Source organism: Tachypleus tridentatus, chromosome 5 (genome assembly GCF_004210375.1).
Source record: "Tachypleus tridentatus isolate NWPU-2018 chromosome 5, ASM421037v1, whole genome shotgun sequence".
Taxonomy (NCBI): Eukaryota; Metazoa; Arthropoda; class Merostomata; order Xiphosura; family Limulidae; genus Tachypleus; species Tachypleus tridentatus.
Genome location: NC_134829.1, coordinates 23,000,376 through 23,022,504, shown reverse-complemented (window position 1 = coordinate 23,022,504; position 22,129 = coordinate 23,000,376). Strand labels below are relative to the sequence as shown.

The following is a 22,129-nucleotide window of genomic DNA, read 5'->3' as shown; positions in this document are numbered from 1 at the left end:
TCTATTTTATCAATGCAGCTCAAAATTTTACTGAAGGTTTAAAGTTTTGTTTTAAATACTCGTGTATAAAGCATTTTTTGTTGTCCATATCACCAGTTTTTTACAGAAGAGAGAAATATTTTTTCAAATTATAATATTCTAATTAATTATAATACATTTCAGTTTTCTGAAACTTATTTTTCACATTTTTAGCCTTGTTGCATAACCATTAAGATCTCTTTGATTAAGAAAAAAAATGATTATAATCAGCTGTTACCAGCTTCTTCTTGGCCAACCTATTCAGAAATTTGGCACAAATAATGTCGAAAAGTTCAAAAGTAATGTGAGAGATCTCTTGACGTTCTTTTGATCAGAAAAATGTCTGTAAATGAAAACATTCCCCTTAAGTTAATTTTCCATTAATTTTAAGCTTTTCTACTGCTTTAAGTATTTAGGTTACTAGTCATCTATTCTCCTGAAAGCTGCAAATTAGCTTAAGAAACGGGAATGTATACGTACTACTGCTATGACACTTGGCTTTGTTATCACTTTAGAAGTTTCAAAAACATTCACATTAGAAAATACCATTCAATTCTTTGAAGTTAACTGTTTTACGTTCATACTACTGTAAATATTATCAATATAAGTGAATACAAATCTATTCAATAAATGGTTAAACAAACTTGAAAAGTAATTTTAAAGCATGTTGAGTAAGAGTCTTACTGTTGGTACTTTGTTTAAATGGTAGTGTACAATGTGTTTCAGCATAGCATAAAATTTTGATTAGCAGGGTACTTGCAACAACTGTATGTGTACATACATTTATCAAGATACAAGGTAAATGTGCTTAATTATACTGAGTGCTATCATGTAGTTTATGCAGTATTTTTGATAGTTCATATTTTGTTTGTATATAGTGTAAAGAGTTGTTAAAATAGGATATTTTGTGAGCAAATGTAATGGGGAGAATCTGGTCTTTCATTTAAAAAGAGGTAAAGGTAGGTTTCATAGTTTATCACACAATAACTTTGGTGTATACATCTTGTTGAAATATGAGTTATCTGCATACCATGCAATTCTGTTTAATGTGTGTGTATGTATCAAAATAAATGGAATAAAGTAATTATTTGTACACTTGAATGTAAAATTAGAGTATCTTATTTTATTGTGTAGATATGTTTGTGCTGAGGAATATGCTGTCTTCAGGAATGCTAAGAAATATATAAAACAGTCATGTTAACTGGACCTGTTTTCTGTGTTGGGTCAATGTTGACAACTCAGGTTGTACCTATACTGAGCAGGTTTTTATATGTTTATGAACTGAATTATAATGTAGAACTTCACAACCCTGTAGATACATGCACTTGTGCATAGGAGCGTATCTGTTTCTGATTATGTGTAGCCAAGAATATTCAAAGCATCCTACAGATAAAGGGTTATGCAACTGTGGAAAATATTTCCTGGTGGATAAAGCTGACAGTTATGTTAGCTGGGCTTATCAAATTAGAAGATTTACAAAGAGAACAACCATTGTTATATCTGAAATATTTACTTAGTCATTTCTTCTCATTGTGAAATATCTAATGAATTTGTTTGAGATAAGAAAGCTTATCTTTACATAAGATTTTTGTGCTACTACATTTCATGATTTTTAAGCCTATTAAAGATGTTTGTAACACTTAATGTCATTTTTGTAGCATGTTACAAAAATATCCCAAATGTTATTCTGTGGTACATCTTTTATTCCTAATAAAAATATTTGTAAGTTAAATTACTGTGTGGTTGCTTAAGTGGTTATTCTTGATTACATTTTATATATTTAAAGGTAGCTGACAGATAAGACCAAGTTTTGTAACTTGGAGGCTAGTGAACTTTGAAAAGATTGGTTGCATTAGTAGAATTTACACTTAGTTACAAAATTTATTGTGTTTGTAATTCTGTAAACAAAAGAATTTATGCACAAGAGGGATGCATTACATTTATTGGCAACAATTGTGTGGGAAAATCTATAAATTGATAATTTAGAACCAGACAAGAACTGTTATTGTATGTAAAGTATATGGAATTGAATGAAAAAATGTCATTTGGTTAGTTTAAGATCTTTTTATATGTTTATTTTTTCCATAAGTATTTGTATTTAGTTTTATGTTACACTATTAACAAATATTGTATTACAGTGGTAAAACATGATGAAAGAAAGATTCTTTTAGAGACACAGCTCAGAACTGTTACGTGGTTGCTATGAACGTATATTAACTGTAGAATGAAGACTTTTTCTTTATTTGCATCTGTTAGAAAAGTATGTACTTTTAAAGCTACAGTAAGTGATGTGTGTAATATTTGTGCATTGAAAGTTGCAGCTGGTAAACCTTAAGTCTGAAAATACCATTATTTCTTGCATCTTAGGATAATTAAAGTATCATATTAAGCATGTTAATGTTGCATATGAAGATTATAGTACTTTGTGTGACTAGAACAAACGGTGGAAATGTTTTTAGTGTAAAGCAAACTGTTGTATTTCATTTTCTGATATGGCACTGATAAATTGGACTGAGATTCTCAACTGAGATAAAATATGAGATTTGGTTAACAGCATGCTTTTGTTAGTCAGTCATGACAGTAGTTGCTAACTTGAATATTTTACCAGCAAAATGGAAAAGAAATTAAATCTTTAAATAAAGGAAAATTTCAGTTTCAAGAATGAGCTTGATTTATGTATCAATGGGATAAAGAAATGCAGGCAAGAATTAGTTTCTCTTTGAGGAAAAATGTCTGAAGTAGTACCATTTTGAGCTCCAATTTTTATTATTTGATTCCAATTATTATAAATAAATTATATTAGCTGATTGGTTAATTCCCGGTACTAAGTTATTTAAAATAAAAATGTTCAGTTATGTATATTTTAGTTACTCTGTTTGGTTTAACATATGGATAATTATTAAGTACACTTTTTTTTACACAAGTTATTTATCCCTTGTGGTGTTAACTTTTTTAATTTATTGAAAAATAGTATTTAACAACTCTAGAAAATTGAGTACTTTTTTGTGGTAGTTATGATAACTAACACATTTGTGACTTTCCTCGTAATTATCTAACTTGTGGTTTTATAGTGGTTTATCATTTGTAAGAAATTAAGTTGTGTGATGCTGCTAAAACTAAAAAAGTGCAACAGGATTTTATTTTTTGATGTGATTTTCCCCACATGAATATCAGTTAAAAAGAAAATTGTTTAATGGAACAATTTTTTAACCTGACGATGACCGAAGAAGGTCGAAACGTTGTTTGGCTCTTCTATTAGTGCCTTCTCTACACATTACAGCCGTTTTTAATCAAATTTGTTGCAACAGTGTCTTAAATGCTGCCAAATCTGCAAAGTAAAGATATATTATTCCATTTGTATTGCTTGTTTCAACAAAATTTTTAAGTGTTACACCCATCAATGAAACGTATTGTTTTGTATTTTTACAGATATACTCCACATTTTGTTTTCCAATAATGTGATTTAGCCTGTTATGTTAAATTGACTTGTTTGCAGACTTTCACTAAATGTTGATGGTGACATTCTTTAATGAAGGCATACTTTATCATGCTAGGTTAACAGGAATGAGGGTTTCCAATGGTCAGTTGATTTTAGACATTTTGTTATTTTGGGGATTTTTGTGAGATTTGCATTAATCTGGCAAGATAATTTGTGGTTGTGTTTGTAATACTTTACCATTCTTATATTTCAATAACACACTTAGAGATAGTCTTTCAGAGTTCAGGTTTTGGAATTTGTCCAATATAAAAGATGTGTTTGCTACAGAAATTTGCTAAAAACTTTATCTTTTGAACATTCAGAACCTATTTTATACATTTTTCTAGTAATATATTCATGTACAAATTCTTTACATTAAAAATTTATTGGAAGCTTTCATGTAAGTTGAATATAAAGATGAACTTAAACATGTCTAAGGTTTTCAAGTGGTTTGATGAAGTTGATAGTTGCATTTAAATTCAAGTGGAATTTAGAGAAAGAACTAGATTATAAATTACTTTTGTTTTTGGGATTAAATTGCAAGTAATAAAATAAACTGGAGAGTTAATTAAAAAAGGTTAATTTTCCAAGAAGGTTTTACACATTTGTTAACTTGGAACTATACTTTGTTGGATTGCTTTACAACTTGAAACTGTTTAAAAACATTTATAATTGGGTTTTTCATTTAAAATCTAAGGGCATCATATCTATGAAATATATGAAAAAAACAAACGGGATAATGCACCAGAAAGCTCTTATTCTGAGATATCTTCTGTTGGAGTATGTACCCCCTTAGAGATTCCTCCAGCATTCGAGTATCTTTGGACTGAAAATGTTTTTAACTTTTATCATGTTATCATACCTGGGTAATGTAACTTCAGTTAAGTGTGCATGATTTCTGTCACTAAGTAGAAACATTCTTCATGTTCCTAAATGTGCAGATAATTTTATTGGAGAAATTCATTACTGTTAGTCTAGTATGCATACATAGATTAGGTGGTTGTTGAAGGGGCAGTAGTACCATAAACATAAAGTAGTTGGCTCCATAGGTGATTGTTAGCCCTTTTTTTTACAGTCAAAGAAATATGGTACAGCAATAAACTGTTTGTTTGCATCTATGTACGTGTACACACACACACAACACCTACATATGTTGTGTGTGTAGAAAATGTATTTCAAGAAGTGTTACCTTGTTTTACTTCGATAATGAAAGATATTTCTTTTACTGTTCACTTGTTTTATTGATACTTAAAATATAATTAAGTTACGTGTTATTTTTTAATAAAATAACTGTAATTTTGTATTAAGTTTTTGGATCTCTTTTCAGTTACACACTTTGAAGAACCAACCAGGCTAGCAAGATGCCAAAAGCAGTGAGTTTGGAAATAAAACTTTGTTTTTGAATAATGTTATACTAACATTGTTTTAAGTTTAATGTTGGTCTTTATAAAAATAAAACTATTTTAATGTATTAGAATTGTTAAATTACTTTATTCATTTATTTTTGATACTTTTATAATTAGAATTACATATTTATTTTGGCCTTGAAGTGTAAACTAGTTGTTAATGTTATCTGTGGTTGCTATATGGTAGATGTCTTTATACACTAATTAAGGAAGTAATTGATGTTTGATAAATAATTAATATTTCATTCTGGTCATGAGGATGAAAATGAGGATTGAAAAATAACTTATGTACAGTCGTACTAATGTGTTGAAGACTGGAGAGTTTACTAACTGATGCATTTCTGTTAAGGATGCAGTTCAGATTTGAGGAGTTTTATGAACAGTGTGAATGAACAAGTAATATACTAGAACTATAAATTAACTAATATTGGAAATAAAACGTACTCAGTGTAAGGATGTAATTTGGATAATTGAATGTGATCAACAATGTGTGTACGTTTGAGTCAATGTATTTCTGTCCTTGACTGACAGCATCTATATATATCTCTTATCAAAGATCTAAGTCACGTTTTAAAAAGAATGTCAACAGCATAAGTGAAGTTGTTTTAATGCGTTTGAGGTGAGAGAAGTGTTCAGGTAAACAGTGTATGGGTACAGTTATGTTGAAAATGTTGAAGAAATAGTGTGAACAGTACAATGTTTTCCTTTTAAAAATGTATTAGAATAAGCAAGAAATTTAACCAATCACCACTTGTGTGTACACTTCTGTAAGGATGTAAGTGAGATTTGAGAAGGGCTTTGTTAACAGTGTACAGGCACACATACAGTTATTTTAAGTATGTAATTGAGACCTGTGAAGTAGTGTGGGTAACAATATACTTGCATTTATTTAATCAGTGTAATTGAGATGTGTTGCAGTTTGGCTCACTCAAAATGGAATATTATTAAGGAAGTACCTGAGCCTTTGCAGGAACAGATGTTTGATTACATCAGTTATTGCATAATGAACTTATTTTTGATATATTTTTGTCTCTCACAAAAGGTTATAACAAATGAGCCCAATTGACAAAAATTTTATAAAAACATCTGAATTATAATCTACAAAGCTATTGCAATGAATAGTAGTTAGACCCATTGAGTTTCCAACTGAGCTTTTTTAAAAATTGTTTTATATAATTCTTGTCAAGCAGTTTGTTTTATATTTCACAGTGAAACTTATGTTCAAAAACTAAAAAAAAAAAACATAGCTAGCTAGTTTTCATATTGACATTGGGAAATGAGTCTTCCAAACTGTAATGGAAAAGTACAATTTTTAATTAAAGTTTTTGGAATAGTCTATGACTATTGTATGTAGCATTCAAATCACTTTGGAAGTTATCAATATTTGACAGGTCTTGAAGAATTTGGAATAGTATGTCATATGATACTATTGGCTTTGCATGCTAATCAGGATTTGTTGACTTAAATAATGTTTACATTTTTTGTATTAATTTCTCACACAGTTTGTTTATCAGTGATCTTGGATTTAAACTCATTCATAAACTGTCCAAAATTTATTGTTACAAATTGTTATAGCAAATTTAACTATGTAGACATTACAGATACTTGGTTGCCAATGTTATGATGAAACTGTATATACCATAACTCTGAATGTACAAAACATATCACACAATTTGTCAGGCTTTTCATAATTATTACAAGTATGTTTAGAGCTGTGTATTTACAGTTACTAGTGATTCAGCTCAGTGAAAGATGATTTTTATGCTAAAATTAAAAATGCTTTTCATTTTACAGTGTGCTGTTTAATTTGTGTAACTTTGTTAACTTCCTTAATGAGTATTGTAAGTCATTTTTTCTGTGAACTGTTTTCTCTGCCCTAAAACAAATTGTAAGATGATCATCAGTGTACAGTGAAATGAAAAAAGATTAAATTAAATTAATAATACCTTTTTCCATTTTCTTTGAATGCATCATTTTGCAAGATTTCAAATTTTCTTTTTACAATTTCATCTGTTAATTTTTTTCACTTGTTTTTACCATCTGGATTGCATTATTTACATTCAGGAGACAAATATTCTGTGCAAGCCAACACATTGTGAAACAAAAATTAATGTGCTATTCAAATATGCATTTAAGAACACACAAAGTATATCATTTACTAACATAGAACATCCAAATACTGTAGTATGAGACTTTACAACTGAGCTATAAATAGGTTAAAAAAGTTTGTATAAGCAGTAACTGTGGTTACACATGCATATCTATCTTCCTTTATTAATGTTCATTTGCCATCAAATTCAAAAAGGTGGTTTCAACCTTCAGATAGAAGAAAAAGGCTCTATTGGATATAAACAGGTACATCAAAAAAAAAAAAAAATTTGATTTTGAAAATTTCCTTCAAAATTGAGGATAGATGGATGAGATTTGTGTTGCATACAGGGAAAATGTATTTATCTAAACAAAAAAGATGTTAGTGTTGAGTACATTTGGCCAAGTAATTTTTTATAACTTGTGTATAAAAAATATAGTATATACAGTTTCTAACCTAAATAAAGTGGTACAAACTAACAGGAGCAGAATTGAGAAATATTGTATATCACATGACAATCAGTAGAAGGATTGATGTTCTTTTCAGATGTTTTAAAATTAAGAAATCAAAAGTTAATATAAGTTGTCAATTATGAACCATGTTCTGATGCCGAGTTTATTGATATATGCTAATCAAAATTTTTAACAATTTCTTCATGTCATGAGTTTTAGTGAGTTACATTCAAAATTTGTTTAAAGTACTTTATTATTATGATACAGTGCTGTAAAAAAGTTTTGGGACAAGATAATGTCATTTTATAGGTCTCATTTTTTTATGACATTACAGAATGTAAATTTTGATAATATGATAATGCTTCACTGATCTGTTGAGCCAGGATGAGAATACTTATTCTTTAGAATTCCCCTATACTTGCACCAAGGGCATGTCATAAGGATTTTGCTTGAATGAACATACTGATAAAATGTTGGGGCTGAAATAACTGTCATGGTACCCTTATGTAGCGCCTGTCTTATCTGTGTAGAAAGAAATTAGTAAGAAAGTAGCATAAATTACCAGTATATGCTAGAAGAAAACTTAACACTCCACAAATAAACCTTGATTTAAAAAAGTTTAATGCTGTATATTAAGTGTTGTTGTGATGTCACAGCTCTAAGAGCATAGAGAATTGTCAGTATAGCAGTGAGTTCACACAAAAGCTTTACATGATGATTGGTCTCTCCAATAAATTGCTGAAGACTTAATGTTCCCAAACATTTTCCACTACACCCTCGTTTATGAGACTGAGACAGATAAATTTGAAAATAGGGAATGAAGAGGCAGAATGCATAAACTTAATGACACATCTTCATTTATGCAGCCCTTGGGTGAGATCTGAGGTGAGGTAACCATGTACTAAATGGTAGAAAAGTTTCCTGATATACAGTATCAAGAAAATGAGAATGGGGTATTTGGTCATGTAAAAATTAAAAAAACCTTTACTTTATCCAAATATTGTCAAGAGGAAATTTGCTAAAAAGTATAAAACTGGACTGTTGATCATTGGAAAAGGGTGTTATGAATAGGTGAGTCCAAGTTTGAAATATTTGGTTCAAAGTGTAGGTTGTGTGTTTGGCAGAAGGAAGTTGAAAAATACTCTCAATCTGTAGTATCTACCATAAAGCCTGGAGAAGACAGTATGGTGTTTTTCTGTTGAGACAACAGGATAAATATGTAAAATAGATGAAATAATGGATAAGCACAAGTATCATCAGATAATTTGTAAAAGGTTTTGAAAAGCTGAGAAACAAGTTATTGGAGTGATTCAAGTGATGCAATGGCCCATGTAGAGCTCAGATATCGGCCAATTGAACAGATCTTGAATTTGATAGATGAAAAACTTGAAAAATCAAAAGTTACTTCCAAAGAAACTTTATGGTAGTATATTAGGGACATCCAGAGTAAAATCCCAAAGGAAACTTTGATTAAATATGTTGCAACAATGCCTGAAAGACTGTCTGCTGTTATTAAAGTAAAAGGACCACAAAACATATATAGTGTTTGCTGAACTCCAGCACATCCACTGAGTTTGTTGTACTAAATAATAAGATTAATAAAAAGTTTGTTTCATCTCAGATTTACTGTCCATTGTTCTTTCAAAGTAGTCTGAAATGAAATTTTTGACTTTGTCCTACCACTTTTGCACAGTACTGGCCATGAAGAAATATAACATTAAAATATAACTGATGGTTCATAATTTAAGTTTTTTATAAGGCAATATTAGAAATAAATTAATTTTTCCCTAGTATGATAAATGTGATGCTTGTTCTCTAGCTTTCACTTGTGCTCTAAATTATTTACTACACCTCCAAGTAGTACAGAATTTAATGTAGAGTACTGATTTTAATATGTATATTACTTTGAAAAATCATTTATAGCCTTCAGGCTTATTTGGTTATAGAGCCATAAACTAGAAAATCAGACCTACTTACCACACTCATTAGGTAAATCCTATCTTTCACAAATTGCCAGACATATAATACTATTATATAACCAATATAGAAAGCCAAGGTTTAAATCTGTAAAATGTCATATTACTGTATTTTTTGTACATTAAGTGTCTATTTCATATTCCATTCAAACTTAATTCCCACAGGAGTCATATTGACAAGAAATTTTAAAAGTTTTTGTCACATCTTGAGAAAGCTAGAAAAATTTTGATTGTGGACACTGTCTATTTTTTTGCATGTTATTATTCTGTATAAAGTTAGATTATGTAAAGCATAATAATTTTTCATGAAGTATGGTCATGAGCAAGTTATGAGTAGCCCTTACATTATTTTATTTGATAGAGTTATGTGAGCTACGTGTTCTCCGAGTGACTTAAAACTTCGACAAGAATATGAGTTACATATGGGTCAAATAATAATAGAATAACAAGTTTGTGTGTGTGTGTGTGTGTATATATATATATATACTGTTATGAAGTTAAAGCAATTTAAACAACTATAGTTTTGTTACAGTTTGAAGTTATAGAAAGTGAAAAAGGGTAATTAGATTTTTTTGTGCTTACAAGGTGGAATAAATTGAACGACCTTGTATAGAGTTAGGGTAGAGAAAATAACAGGTAAAACATGTTTTTTACTGAAAAAAATTGAAATACATTAAGGAGGTTTAAAAGATTACTAATGAAATTTGAGATTTTTCAGACAAAGAAAATTATTTTTAATGTCAACATAAACCATTTTGCACTTGTAGCAACTGACACTTTGACTCCATATATTTATGAAGAAATATTTGTAAAAATAATTAATCAAAATTTACAATTATTTGTCTACTAATGAGTGTTAATATTTACTGAAAGCTTGTGAAATTTCACAAAAGTACACAAAACATTAGAAGTTATGAAAACTATAAAGATGAGTTTGGGGTTATGAACTTAGCTGATTCAGCTGAACATTTTATACATTCTTTCAAACATGTCACGATGTACAGAAGAATTGGGACCATGTGCATAATGTTTTAAGTGATGTGTAATATAGAAGTATAATAGTGGTGGATGCTAATAGAGAATAATTATTAAATGGTAAGATGTTATAACAGCAAAAACATTTTTATTATGTATTTATTACTCTCTTTGTTTGTTGTTGTAGATATAATTTTAAAACTCACTACTTTTTGTTTCCAGATTGTCCATTTTAGAATTAAATCAGACAGAATCATAGCTGACACTTTATAATAATTTTATTATAGGTAAATGTACGAGTTACCACTATGGATGCAGAGCTGGAGTTTGCCATTCAACCCAACACAACAGGGAAGCAACTCTTTGACCAGGTGAGGAAGAGGAAAGACTTAATTAATGCACAGATAAACAAAGCTTTCAGTTTTGTTTAGTTATGGAGCCATAAACTAGAAAATCAGACCCACTTACCACACTCGCCTGGTGAATCCTATCAGAGAGAGAGAGAGAGAAAGTAAAAAAAAGAATTAAAAGATAAATCTGTTGTTTACCTTGATATTTTTCTGGCACATTTTAAGAGCTATGGAAAAGTATTTTGATATAATGAAAGATGCAGTCTTTATTAAACATTTTGGCTGTTTAATGTCAGTAACAGTTACCAAAATTATGTGACTAAAAGTTTTAGCTCTTATAACTTATAAACAATAAAATATCAGTATTTAATAAGTTATTGTGTGAAAGATCTTGTGTCCAATACAGGAGAAAATACAAGTGATATGACTACTTAATAGTCCAGCAGCATTATGGTCAGGCCTGAAATTAGCATCTAAAAATGTTTTGTGATTGTTATATATTTTGGATACCATGATTCTGAATCTGAGTTATGCCACTTTATTATCATCAAGCATTTTGAGACAGTCGAGATGGCTAATGAAAAGACATATTTGCCCCATCTCAGCTTTACTTACAATATCACAACAAAATATATGTATATACATTTCAGTTTTTACTCTGATTTCTACTTTTGTCTTTTTAATTGTTTTGGGTCAGTGATTTATCCAATATTGAAACTGTGATATGAAAGAGTTCAGAACTGCTGTAGGTTTGAGTTCTTTCTATTCAGTACATCCTACTCATGAATACAAATTAAAAAAATTAAGTGCCAGAATGAAATTTTTAGTAATCATGGCAACTTGACATCCAGGATTTGTCAAGGCCAGCTATACACAGTTTATAGTTAATATTTAATTTAACTTGTATGTCAACTGACTTCCTGTAGAAAATTGTTAAGTGATTTATCTTTCAAGGCCATATTTGTATTGGAAAAAGACACAATATTGTTATCTTGTGTTGCAATGATGTTCTATGATGGAATTAATCATAGATAGAAAAAAAAATTAAGCAGATACTTTATTATGGCTACTTTATACTGATCATTTCAGAAACTAAGTAATAATAATTATGGCACTCACAGTTCTTAAGTGTAGATGTACACTTGATTTGGATATTTCAAATTGAAGGAAAGATAAGTCATATTTCTATTTTGGTATCTATGTTGCAATTGTCACATCCAAATTACATAAGAACCATTGATAAAAATTTGCTAGATGCCAATTTTAGGTTGAAACTTAAATTAGGCCAAAGAAATTGGATTGTAAGTAATTGTAATAAAAAAAAAAAAGAGTATTCTGTTTGTAAAAGAATACTGTATTTTATTTTAACTATTTAATTGTAATTAAACATCTGAAACATTTTTTAAACTGTTTTCATTTTGATAATCAGTGACATTACGAGAAATAAAAATATGTAATTTTGAAACTACAACCTGACCTAAGCTAATTGTATACAGAATATATTATTTTATCTTTAAGTTTCTTTAGAACTATATATGAATAATGATTAATTTAAACTATTTTATCTTTCATGTAAAAAATATTGAAAATATAATTACAGTGTTATGCAGCTAACTTTAAAAAGAGTAAGATAATACCATCATTGTAAAAATAAATTGCTGCACCCATTGTGGGGAAGATAACTGTTGTTACTCGTTTATACAACAATATTATATTAACTGAATATGCAATTTTGTTTTTAATTTCCTAATGGTTTTGAAACAGAGTAAGGTCAGGTGAGTAAAGGTTTTATTTCACAAAATAAATTGACGTTATTGTAATTTTTCATTTTTTTAAATGTTTGCCTTCAAGTTATACTAGGTTTTTACTTTGATTTAAATAATCATTGGCCAAATAAATGAATTGAGATATGGTTATTGTTTTCATTAGTTGGTTATAAAACATTTGAGTCACTGTTTAGTTACAGACACAATACTTTAAGTCTCCAAATTTCTTTTAAGTACACTTATGAACTTGTAAAACAGTATTGCATGCTTGGAGTAAGACACCTAGAACAATGTGCAAAGTTTTTGCAACATGTGACTGATAACTGAATAAATGTTTCATGTTTTTAAAAGATTAAACAAAATTGTATTGTGTATGATACGTTTTCATTTGTCCCCAGCTGGTACAGCGGTAAGTCTACAGATTAACAATGCTAAGATCAGGAGTTTGATTTCCCTTGGTTGGCTCAGCAGATAGTCCAACATGGCTTTGCTAAAAGAAAACACGTGTTTTAGTTTACAACTCTTAGGATTAAAAAAGTAGAACTTGGTTAAAAATGATTATACCTGAATTCTGAAGACTGGATTGTTTTATTTTCACATTATTTTGCCACTTCATACAATTTTTTTAGATACAAATGTTGTTAGTTAATTTTAACTGTATTTCAATAATTTAAAGTCTTGGAATATTTTGGAATATATATTTTGTTGCTTTTTTGACATTTAGTGTAATTCATGAAGAAAAATGAAAAATGTTCTTATTTGTCTTCACAGCTTTGAAGGGTTTAACCTGTTACCAACCCAATGTCAGTTTTGTTTAGAATACTTTGTTCATAAGAATGTACCATTCCTAGAGAATATATATATATATAACTCATTTTATGATTTTGAAGTATTTCTTAGTTTTTTTGATGGCCTTGGTTGCAACCTTGTTATGGTGTTACATCAAATGGTTGTATTATTTATTAATAATACAGCTATAAATAAAATTTAAATGTTGTATTGTTCATGAATTAAACAAATTAGGCTATCTTGTATCTTGTACTAGTAAAAGAAATACACAGGTTTAAGAGGTTTGAGGAATTTCTGTAAATGTCTTTTTACCTTTGAATTGTGAAAGTATCTGTCCATTAAATTAAATTTTTTTAAATTACATAATGTTTTTCCAATCAGAAGTAAATGGATATCTTGAGATAAAATAAACATGCATGAATTAGAGATGGATTGAGTGGGTAATAAAAACTGTTAAAAAGTGTAACATGTATACACTTTTTGTACTTTGGCATCAACATCACGAATGAACTTGTAATGGCAGTCCAAACAATGCAGTCACTATCAGTTGAAGTTCTTTGCACCCTTATTATTATTATTATCATTTTTTACATATTTGCCGACAGTCTATCTTAGATACTTGAGTATTGATTTGAAGAACTTATCTGAATATGGACTTTTGGGTAGACTGTTTACACTGTTTTTGTTGTCTGTTACCAGTGGTTCAAATATATGTATGTGTACAATATTTGGTTACCTGTGCATTCACTGAAGGCATTTTTTAAAGTTGTAACATAATCTTTGATACTTACATTTTGTTGATTTTTTAAAGTTTATGTCAAAATGTTTCAGATTTACTTCTAGAGAAACCAGCTACTTCAGTCAAAGGTTGGAAATATATGTCCATTTTGCTAAAAAAACAACAACAACAACATACTTTAGAATTGTATATGTAAAACATACTTTAGAATTGTGTACGTACATATTGCTTTACATTGCTGAACCTTTACAAAGAACCACCCATTAAAATCATGTGGTTGTGGTCAACTTTGCCGAAGTTACAACTCTCATGAATCTTTTGATATAAGAGTAGGTTAGGTCAGTGTTAGTAAGTTCATGGCTGTGAACAGTTTTATGGTCACAAAAGAAATTGTAGTTCTCCACTTAAACCTTTTTTTAATCAGTTTATATTAAAAATTACTTTAAATTTAAAATGTGTATGTTAGACATTTTACCAAAATGCTTTTAATTACAAAGCCATTTTCATTTTTTCAACTAGTGCTTTTTGTAGTATGTAAAGATCTTTGCATGAAGTAAAGAATGGATCTGTTTAAAACTTTTGGCAATGTAAAGTGAACTCTAAAGTTTAACAAAAGTTAAAATTATACTTAAAGAATATAAGTAAAAATATGGCAAAGATGGTAAAATTGTGAAGAATGCTAAGTAATATACAAGAAGTCTTGATTTTGAAACTTGTAGTAATTCATACTTTTGAAGTCCTTGTTATATAAGATTTTGTGACATATCTTTGTGTTTATTTTACATTCCAAAAATCATTTTAAATTGAAAACTTTCTATTATAGTCACAAATCTTTTAATAGACCTCTCTTTAGTTCTTTTTTTCAGTTATAAATCCAATGTTTTAATGACAGTTTCTTTCACAAAATTCATGTATATTCTTATAATACTTTTACACTTTTTATTTAGGTAGTTAAAACAATTGGGTTGCGAGAAATTTGGTTTTTTGGTCTTCAATATACAGACAACAAGGAATTTCAGACATGGTTGAAACTTAACAAAAAGGTATGTGTATCATTTATTGTTATACAGTAAGTTCAATAAATTAGATGTTTTTTTATTTTCCAGGAATAATCTTCACATATAATAATATATGGAAAAGATGTTATTAGTTTTAGAAATTACAAAAAGGGTTAAAAATTACTGAGAAAATAAAATCAAAGTTTCTTCCCAATAAACATAGAAAGTTTAACCACATTTTATTTGTAAGGGTATTAACCTTATATCTGTATTTTTAGGCTTCCTCAAAGATGGGTATTAGTATCAACTGAACTTGCTATATCTGTTTGTGATTTAAAATCCTCTATTGATTCTTAAGTTCTAATCATTTGCAGGTAAAACACATGAAAAACTAAAAGTAATGGATTGGCTTGCAGTTGTTGAAATAAGTTTGTTATATATAATTTGTTGTAATTATAAACTGAGTGAAACAACTGATAATTTGTCTATTAAAAATTAACATTCCTTCTTTACCAATTGTAGAAATTTTTTATAAATGTGAAGAGCAGTTAAAGTGTATTTTGTAGTTACAATCTTGACTGCTTCATGTTTTTTCATGGAATTAGTACTAAACATGAATAGTTTGCAAACTAAAATCTAAAACTATGGTTTACAGATTTATTTTATTTTTTAATACTTGTAATTTGGCCTTTTGTTATTTAGTAAAAACATTTTCTGTATGTTTATCCACAGTTTTTTAAAAGTTATTGTGTATTATTTTAGTAGTTTGTGGAATGAGTGAAATGCATTTAAAACATTACAGTGTAATGACATGAGCATAATTTTCATTGAAACTTAAAGAAATATGATGACTAAGTCTGACAAATTGCACAAATGGATAATCCATTTTATCTTTGTGAACCTGACGATGACTGACAAATTGCACAAATGGATAATCCATTTTATCTTTGTGAACCTGACGATGACTGAAGAAGGTCGAATTGTTGTTCGCTCTTCTATGTAAAATATTTTCTCAACCCAAACGAGCCGTTTTTGCATATATAATCCATGTTATGCTAGTATAACTGATGTTAACAATAATGGGAAATTGTTTCTACTTTAAGTAGTTGATTGTTTCTGCCTATTGTTTGCCCGTAAATTCAAATCTTCGATTTACAGTATAGATTTACTGTACGAGATATTGTAAGATCTTCTTACAAGATTCATGAAATTGGCACGTCATTCTAAAACTGATTTTTGAGGCTGTAATTTTAAGGATGAGGTTGGTAACTGGGATACCAAGTACAATGGTAAATATAATAAACAGGCTAGTACACATGTTTTAGAAGTATATATCCAAGCATAATATAATTTAAAGGTGTTTCCAATAACATGTTGAATTTACTAGGAAAAATAGTTCGGTACTTAAACTTTCTTTATTAGGTAAATTATCATTATCACAAAACATATTCAAATTAAAGTAGTCCTGATCATACTGGACTCATTCATATATTACTATTTCCATTTTGCTTAACAGGGAACAGATTTCTTCACAGCACATTGTTTATACACTGCTGGTTACATTATTTTGCAGTAAATTATTATTAGTTATATTAGCTCATACAATTTTCAGAATTTTCTGATAGGTGTAAAAATAAGTCAAGTTTCTTTCTAAAAACTCCTCACTTCTAAGCAATATCAAATTGCTAAATGTTTTCAGTATTTAATTCAAGCACTGTCTAAGTTTTTCTTGGCATGTAGAAGTCCCATAACTAGCAATACTTAAAGCTCAGTAAGACTAGCTGGTCTCAAAACAAGAGTACTCATCTGATGATTCATTGCAACCTAATCATCATAGGTTATAGTTCTTTGGTGTATTGATTTTTAACACTTTGGTTTTTCTTGTAATCATTTATTATACCCAGTTGCCTCAGTACGTAAGCACTAATTGAATACATTTTAGCTTACTTCCCTAAAATTTCTAAATCAACTAGCCACAATATCTTTTAGTGCATCTTAATTAATATTGGCAAAGCATCTATATAGTTTATTAACTGTGAAGTCAACTTATAACTGTATGGTTAGTTTACTTTTGATCATGTGGTGTAAATAGGCTGGAAAAAAATAAATCTGCAGAGGTCTTCCATTTTTAAGTAAAAGAAGTAAATGTACTTGATGGATTGAGAAAGGGAAATCTTTTTGGAGAAAATATTTTGAAAATGAAACTTCCTGCATCTTTAACAGTAACTGAAGTTTTGTATTCCTTCAGAATAGATTGATTTACTCAACTTTTGTGTGGTTAATTGGGCTTTACTGTGAAATGCAAGAGTTGTTTTTTTATTTATCTAATTTTTTATTTGTAAAATGTTTGTTACTTGATGCTGTATTTATAGGGGAGTTTTTCAACACAGTATATTGTGATATTGTGCTGTTTTACCATGTGTGTCAATATATAAATATTTATATATTTATAAAATAACATTTGAAAGTTAAAGAAAAAGGTCATATCTGTGGCATACAATTAATAGACTAGCAGACAAAATTCTTGTTCAAATAGTTTAAGTGTACCTTTTGATATTAAACAAAGTTGTGGCAATTGTTTTTTTATTAAGAAGCATTAGGAGAAAGAATATAAACAGGAAAAATGTAAATTGTATTGAGCTAAGATACCAAAATATATAAATAAAGTTGGTTGGTACACTTGTAGCAATTACTTGGAGAGTCTTAAGTTTCTTATAAATCAGTTATCTGACTTAAGATAGTTATTAGAGATTTAAATTGAAATTAAATATTAAGCATTTTTTTCTCAGCTTATAGGAAATGTTTGTTACATTAAGCACATAAAACTTTTACTTTCTTTTTTCCTGCTTTCTTGGTGTATTCTGTGGACTTTGTGGTCAGGTAATTTTTGGTAATAGTTGTGAAAATATTGTGAAAAGGTGTTTTCTCAAGAAAAGAGATGAATTGGAATCGGTAAGATTACGTTTCCATTAAGTGTAGAGCATACATTTTGTGCATTTATGATATGGAGAAAGTATAGGTATTAATGTGTATTAAATTTTTTGAAAAGAAAACAAAAAAAACTTTTAAATATAAGCACTTGTATGATTAATTACTTCTAATTTTATACATTATATGTATGTTTCATAATCTTGCTGAATTACAGTAATTTAAATATAGAATAATATATTTTTTATCTTACATAGTAGTTGTATTCTTCAGATATGCAAATTAAATGTCTTACAAGAATGGTCTGTTAGTTTTAAATGAGGTTCAATATGATGTAAGAAGTTTTGAATTGTATATTTTTTTAAAATTTTGCACAAAGCTACATGAAGATAATGTGTGTTAGCCATCCCTAATTTAGCAGTGTAAAACTAGAGGGAAGGCAGCTAGTCATCACCACCACTCACTGTCAACTCTTGGTCTACTCTTTTACCAACGAATAGTAGGATTCACCTTCACATTATGATGCCCCCACAGCTGAAAGGGCGATCATGCTTGGTGCGATGGGGATTCGAATCTGCGACCCTCAGATTACGAGTTGAATACCTTAATCCACCAGGCCATGTCGGGCCCTGTATTGTTTGTTGGTTACGTATGTAAAAATAATTATTTTTAGTAACTTTTGCTGTTTATATTATTAATAAGTTCAGTGTGAATGGGCTCGACTTGGGCAGGTGGTTAGGGCACTTGACTTGTAATTTGAGGTTGCTTTTTCGAATCTCCATTGCCCCAAATTTGCTCACCCTTTCAGCAGTGGGTGCATTATAATGTGATAGTAAATTTCACTATGTATTGATAAAAGAGTAGCCCAAGAATTGGTGGTGGGTGGTGATGAATAGCTACCTTCCTTCTAGTCTTAAATTGCTAAATTAGCTGGTACAGATAGCTCTCGTGTAACTTTGCATGAAATTTAAAAAATTGTAACTATATAGAATTACATCTCATCAGAACGGTCTATTTCAGTTTTGAAGTATTTATATAAGCTTTCTTAATGACAATAAACCCACATGAAATAAAAATGCATCTCAGAACTGCTGGTATGGGTATTAACACTTACTGGTAAGGAGAGGAAAATGTTTTGACCTTCTTAAGTCATTTTCAGGTTAAGAAAGATGACCTCGGAAAGTCAAATCGTTCTCTCCTTATTAATAAAAGTTAATGCCCATACCAGCTATTCTGAGATTACATTTTATATAAGCTTGAATGTGACAAAATTTTAGTTGGAATTGTACTTTTTTGTTTCCAAATGTAAAAATAATACTTTTTAGTAACTTTCTGTTGACATTTTCAGTAAGTTTAATGTATATGTATTGAATTATACCTCACCCTTTAATAGTTTGTACCACCAGAGTACTACAGTATTCACAATTGTAAATACTAACATTGATATCTTGTTAGATGCATTAAGATTTGTATTAGTTGTTAAAATTTTTAGTAATTAGTGGAAATTACAATTTAAAAGTGTTAAGATTAATTTTTTTAACAATTTAGAATAATTTTGTTTTTACCATAAAGTATATGATCATACTGATAAACTGTTGTTATACTTTGAGGTAGGTGTTCTTTTTTATCTGATTATCTCTGGAAGTTCATGCTTTAAGAGAACTATGGTTATCAGTTTTTAGGTATTAGTTGAATTCTGTGTTATTGTTATACATTCAAAACTTGTTTCATTTTTTTTTTAAATAAATGTATGTAATCTGAGTTATCTTCATGGTTAGGCTAGATAGGCTTGAATTTGTTTTAATCGAGCAATAAAAAGTAACCATTGAGATTTTTGTACAATTTTATTATTGAAGAGCAAATGAAGAAACAGATATAATTTTTTTTTTTTACATATCTTGTGTCTGTTCAATGCTTACTTAAATGAAAAATAGTGTAGCTTATACACATTTTTGTAGTTGTTTCATCACTTGACCTATTTATTTTCAAACCTATTGTCCACAAAGTTTAACAAAATTTCTAAACTGATTAGAAAACACCAAGTAAGAAAATCAATCACTTGATACTCTTAGTTTGTCTCGATAAAAATGTGATTCATGATGAAATTTTACTCTACAATTATGAGTGTTGTAGAAATAGTTGGTGTGTTACATTAATCATTAAAAAAAGTGTTTATTACTGAATTTAGAGATAAACTTCCAAAATCTGTTATTTCTAAATGTTTTTATAGTTTTTCTTATTTAATTATGCTAAAGCTTGAATTTTAAAATGTTTTGGAATATATATTTTTGCTTGTTAGATTTTAATTATCCTCTGTTGACACAGAATATTTGATAGTAATTTCAGTAAGTAGTATAATAAAATTTAGAGGTTATGCCTAAAGTTTTGTAGGTTAATGCTAACAGTGGGGCCATGTTGATTATAGTAATACATTATGATAACAAGCAGTTTAATGTAATCTATTTTCTTTTGTAAGTGACAATACTGATTTTTTTTTTGCACTATTTATGACCTTGATTTGAGCAACTGTTTGTTGTGGTTGTGATGGAAATTATTCACGTAGACCTGTATAATTGATTCACAAAATATCTTTAGAGATTTTTTTTTTTTTAAGGTTTTGAATCAGGATGTGAAAAAGGAAAATCCACTTCAGTTTAAGTTTCGGGCCAAGTTCTTCCCAGAAGATGTGGCAGAAGAAATTATCCAGGATATTACATTGGTGAGTAGAAGATTTTGATGCAATTAAGACAGTGTAAGATATACAAAAACAGAAGTAAAGTATATCTGAAAGGAAAGATTTGTTCTAAAGTGTATTAAATTAAAAACAAACAGTTATGTAGGCTCATGCTCATTAAAAGAAAGCCATTCAAATATAATTGTATATTGCTCTTGCAGTTCCATTTAACTGTAGAAAATTTTGTTTTTAAGTTCAAAAAATTGTGTAAATGTGAAAAGCATTTGTAGGAAGAAAATGTTTTAATCCATTTTGTTTTATATATAATAAATTATTTTTTGACTTGCAAGTGTGAAAAGTCATGATTTCTATAGAAATCATCCATGAGTAAAATCTGATTTGAAAGGCTATTTACTTTTGGATGGGTAAATTATGTAATATTTGTAAATTAAAATTAAAGTTGGTGTGAAATTGTCATATTTTCACAAGGGTTTAGTTGTTTCTTTTTAAATGTTTATCATGAGGGAAATGAAGGGTCCTTTAAGAAAAGTTTGTGTGTCTCATTGTTGTAGCAGCCATATAAAATTTATTTAAACAAACCGGCTTTGTTTTAAATTCATACATCCATTTCAAAGCTGCATATTTGTTTGGAGCAGTTGATACATAGCCTTAATTAAACTTTTATCTCTCACGGCTTTGCTTTAAATTCATACATCCGTTTCAAAGCTGCATATTTGTTTGGAGCAGTTGATACATAGCCTTAATTAAACTTTTATTTCTCACGTATTTTACCATATTTGGAACTTAATCACTTCAGGCTTAAACTATGATAATCATGAATCTATTTGTAGTTGAGCCTGTTTTTAATGCTTTTGTTTTTCTTTAAATAAAACTTCCTATGACAGAAGTATATGCAGTTATGTTAAACAATATATACACACATGTAATTGTTGATCTAAAACCCATCCTTTGTTCATTCCTGTGCTTTAGTGTCACATAACTTTTGTAGCTTGAGTATACCTGTTTTGTTTTATTTATTTCTCTAGACAAGTAATTGTACCATAAAGATAAGATTGTACTGAGTATTTAGGTCAGTTCTTATCTGTACACACCTAGTTGTATTTATTCAGCAATGATCCAGAAAAAAAATCCACAAACAGGCCTAATATTATTTTGTAAAGTACCCCACTTTGTTGAAATAACTGTTGCTGTAAAAGAACTTGTATACACTTAAAACAAATATAAATATGATTTGTTGTATTCAATCTCATTTTTACTGATATAATACTGTAGCAAATTTACCTATTCTAATCTAACATTTAATTTGAGTTGTGTTTTTTTTTCCTTTGTTACATGAAATTACAACAGAATACTTAATTATACATTAAACACTAGTAGTAGTAATTACATCAAACAAAAATTGAATTGTACGTATGAAATATGCTGAAGGAAACCTATTTACAACTGAATGATCTGAGAACATTATTAAGT

General features: G+C 28.8%; 1 protein-coding gene across 1 annotated transcript in view; it reads left to right on the top strand.

The window, feature by feature from the left end:
* Positions 1–22,129, top strand: part of LOC143250702 (moesin/ezrin/radixin homolog 1-like) — a 57,952-nt gene that overhangs the window by 10,921 nt on the left and 24,902 nt on the right. The window contains exons 2-5 of the mRNA XM_076501607.1: positions 4,824–4,869; positions 10,682–10,765; positions 14,986–15,081; positions 20,579–20,683. Of these exons, the coding sequence (XP_076357722.1) occupies positions 4,858–4,869; positions 10,682–10,765; positions 14,986–15,081; positions 20,579–20,683 (297 nt within the window). The 5' untranslated portion in view covers positions 4,824–4,857. The remainder of the gene's footprint in view (positions 1–4,823; positions 4,870–10,681; positions 10,766–14,985; positions 15,082–20,578; positions 20,684–22,129) is intronic.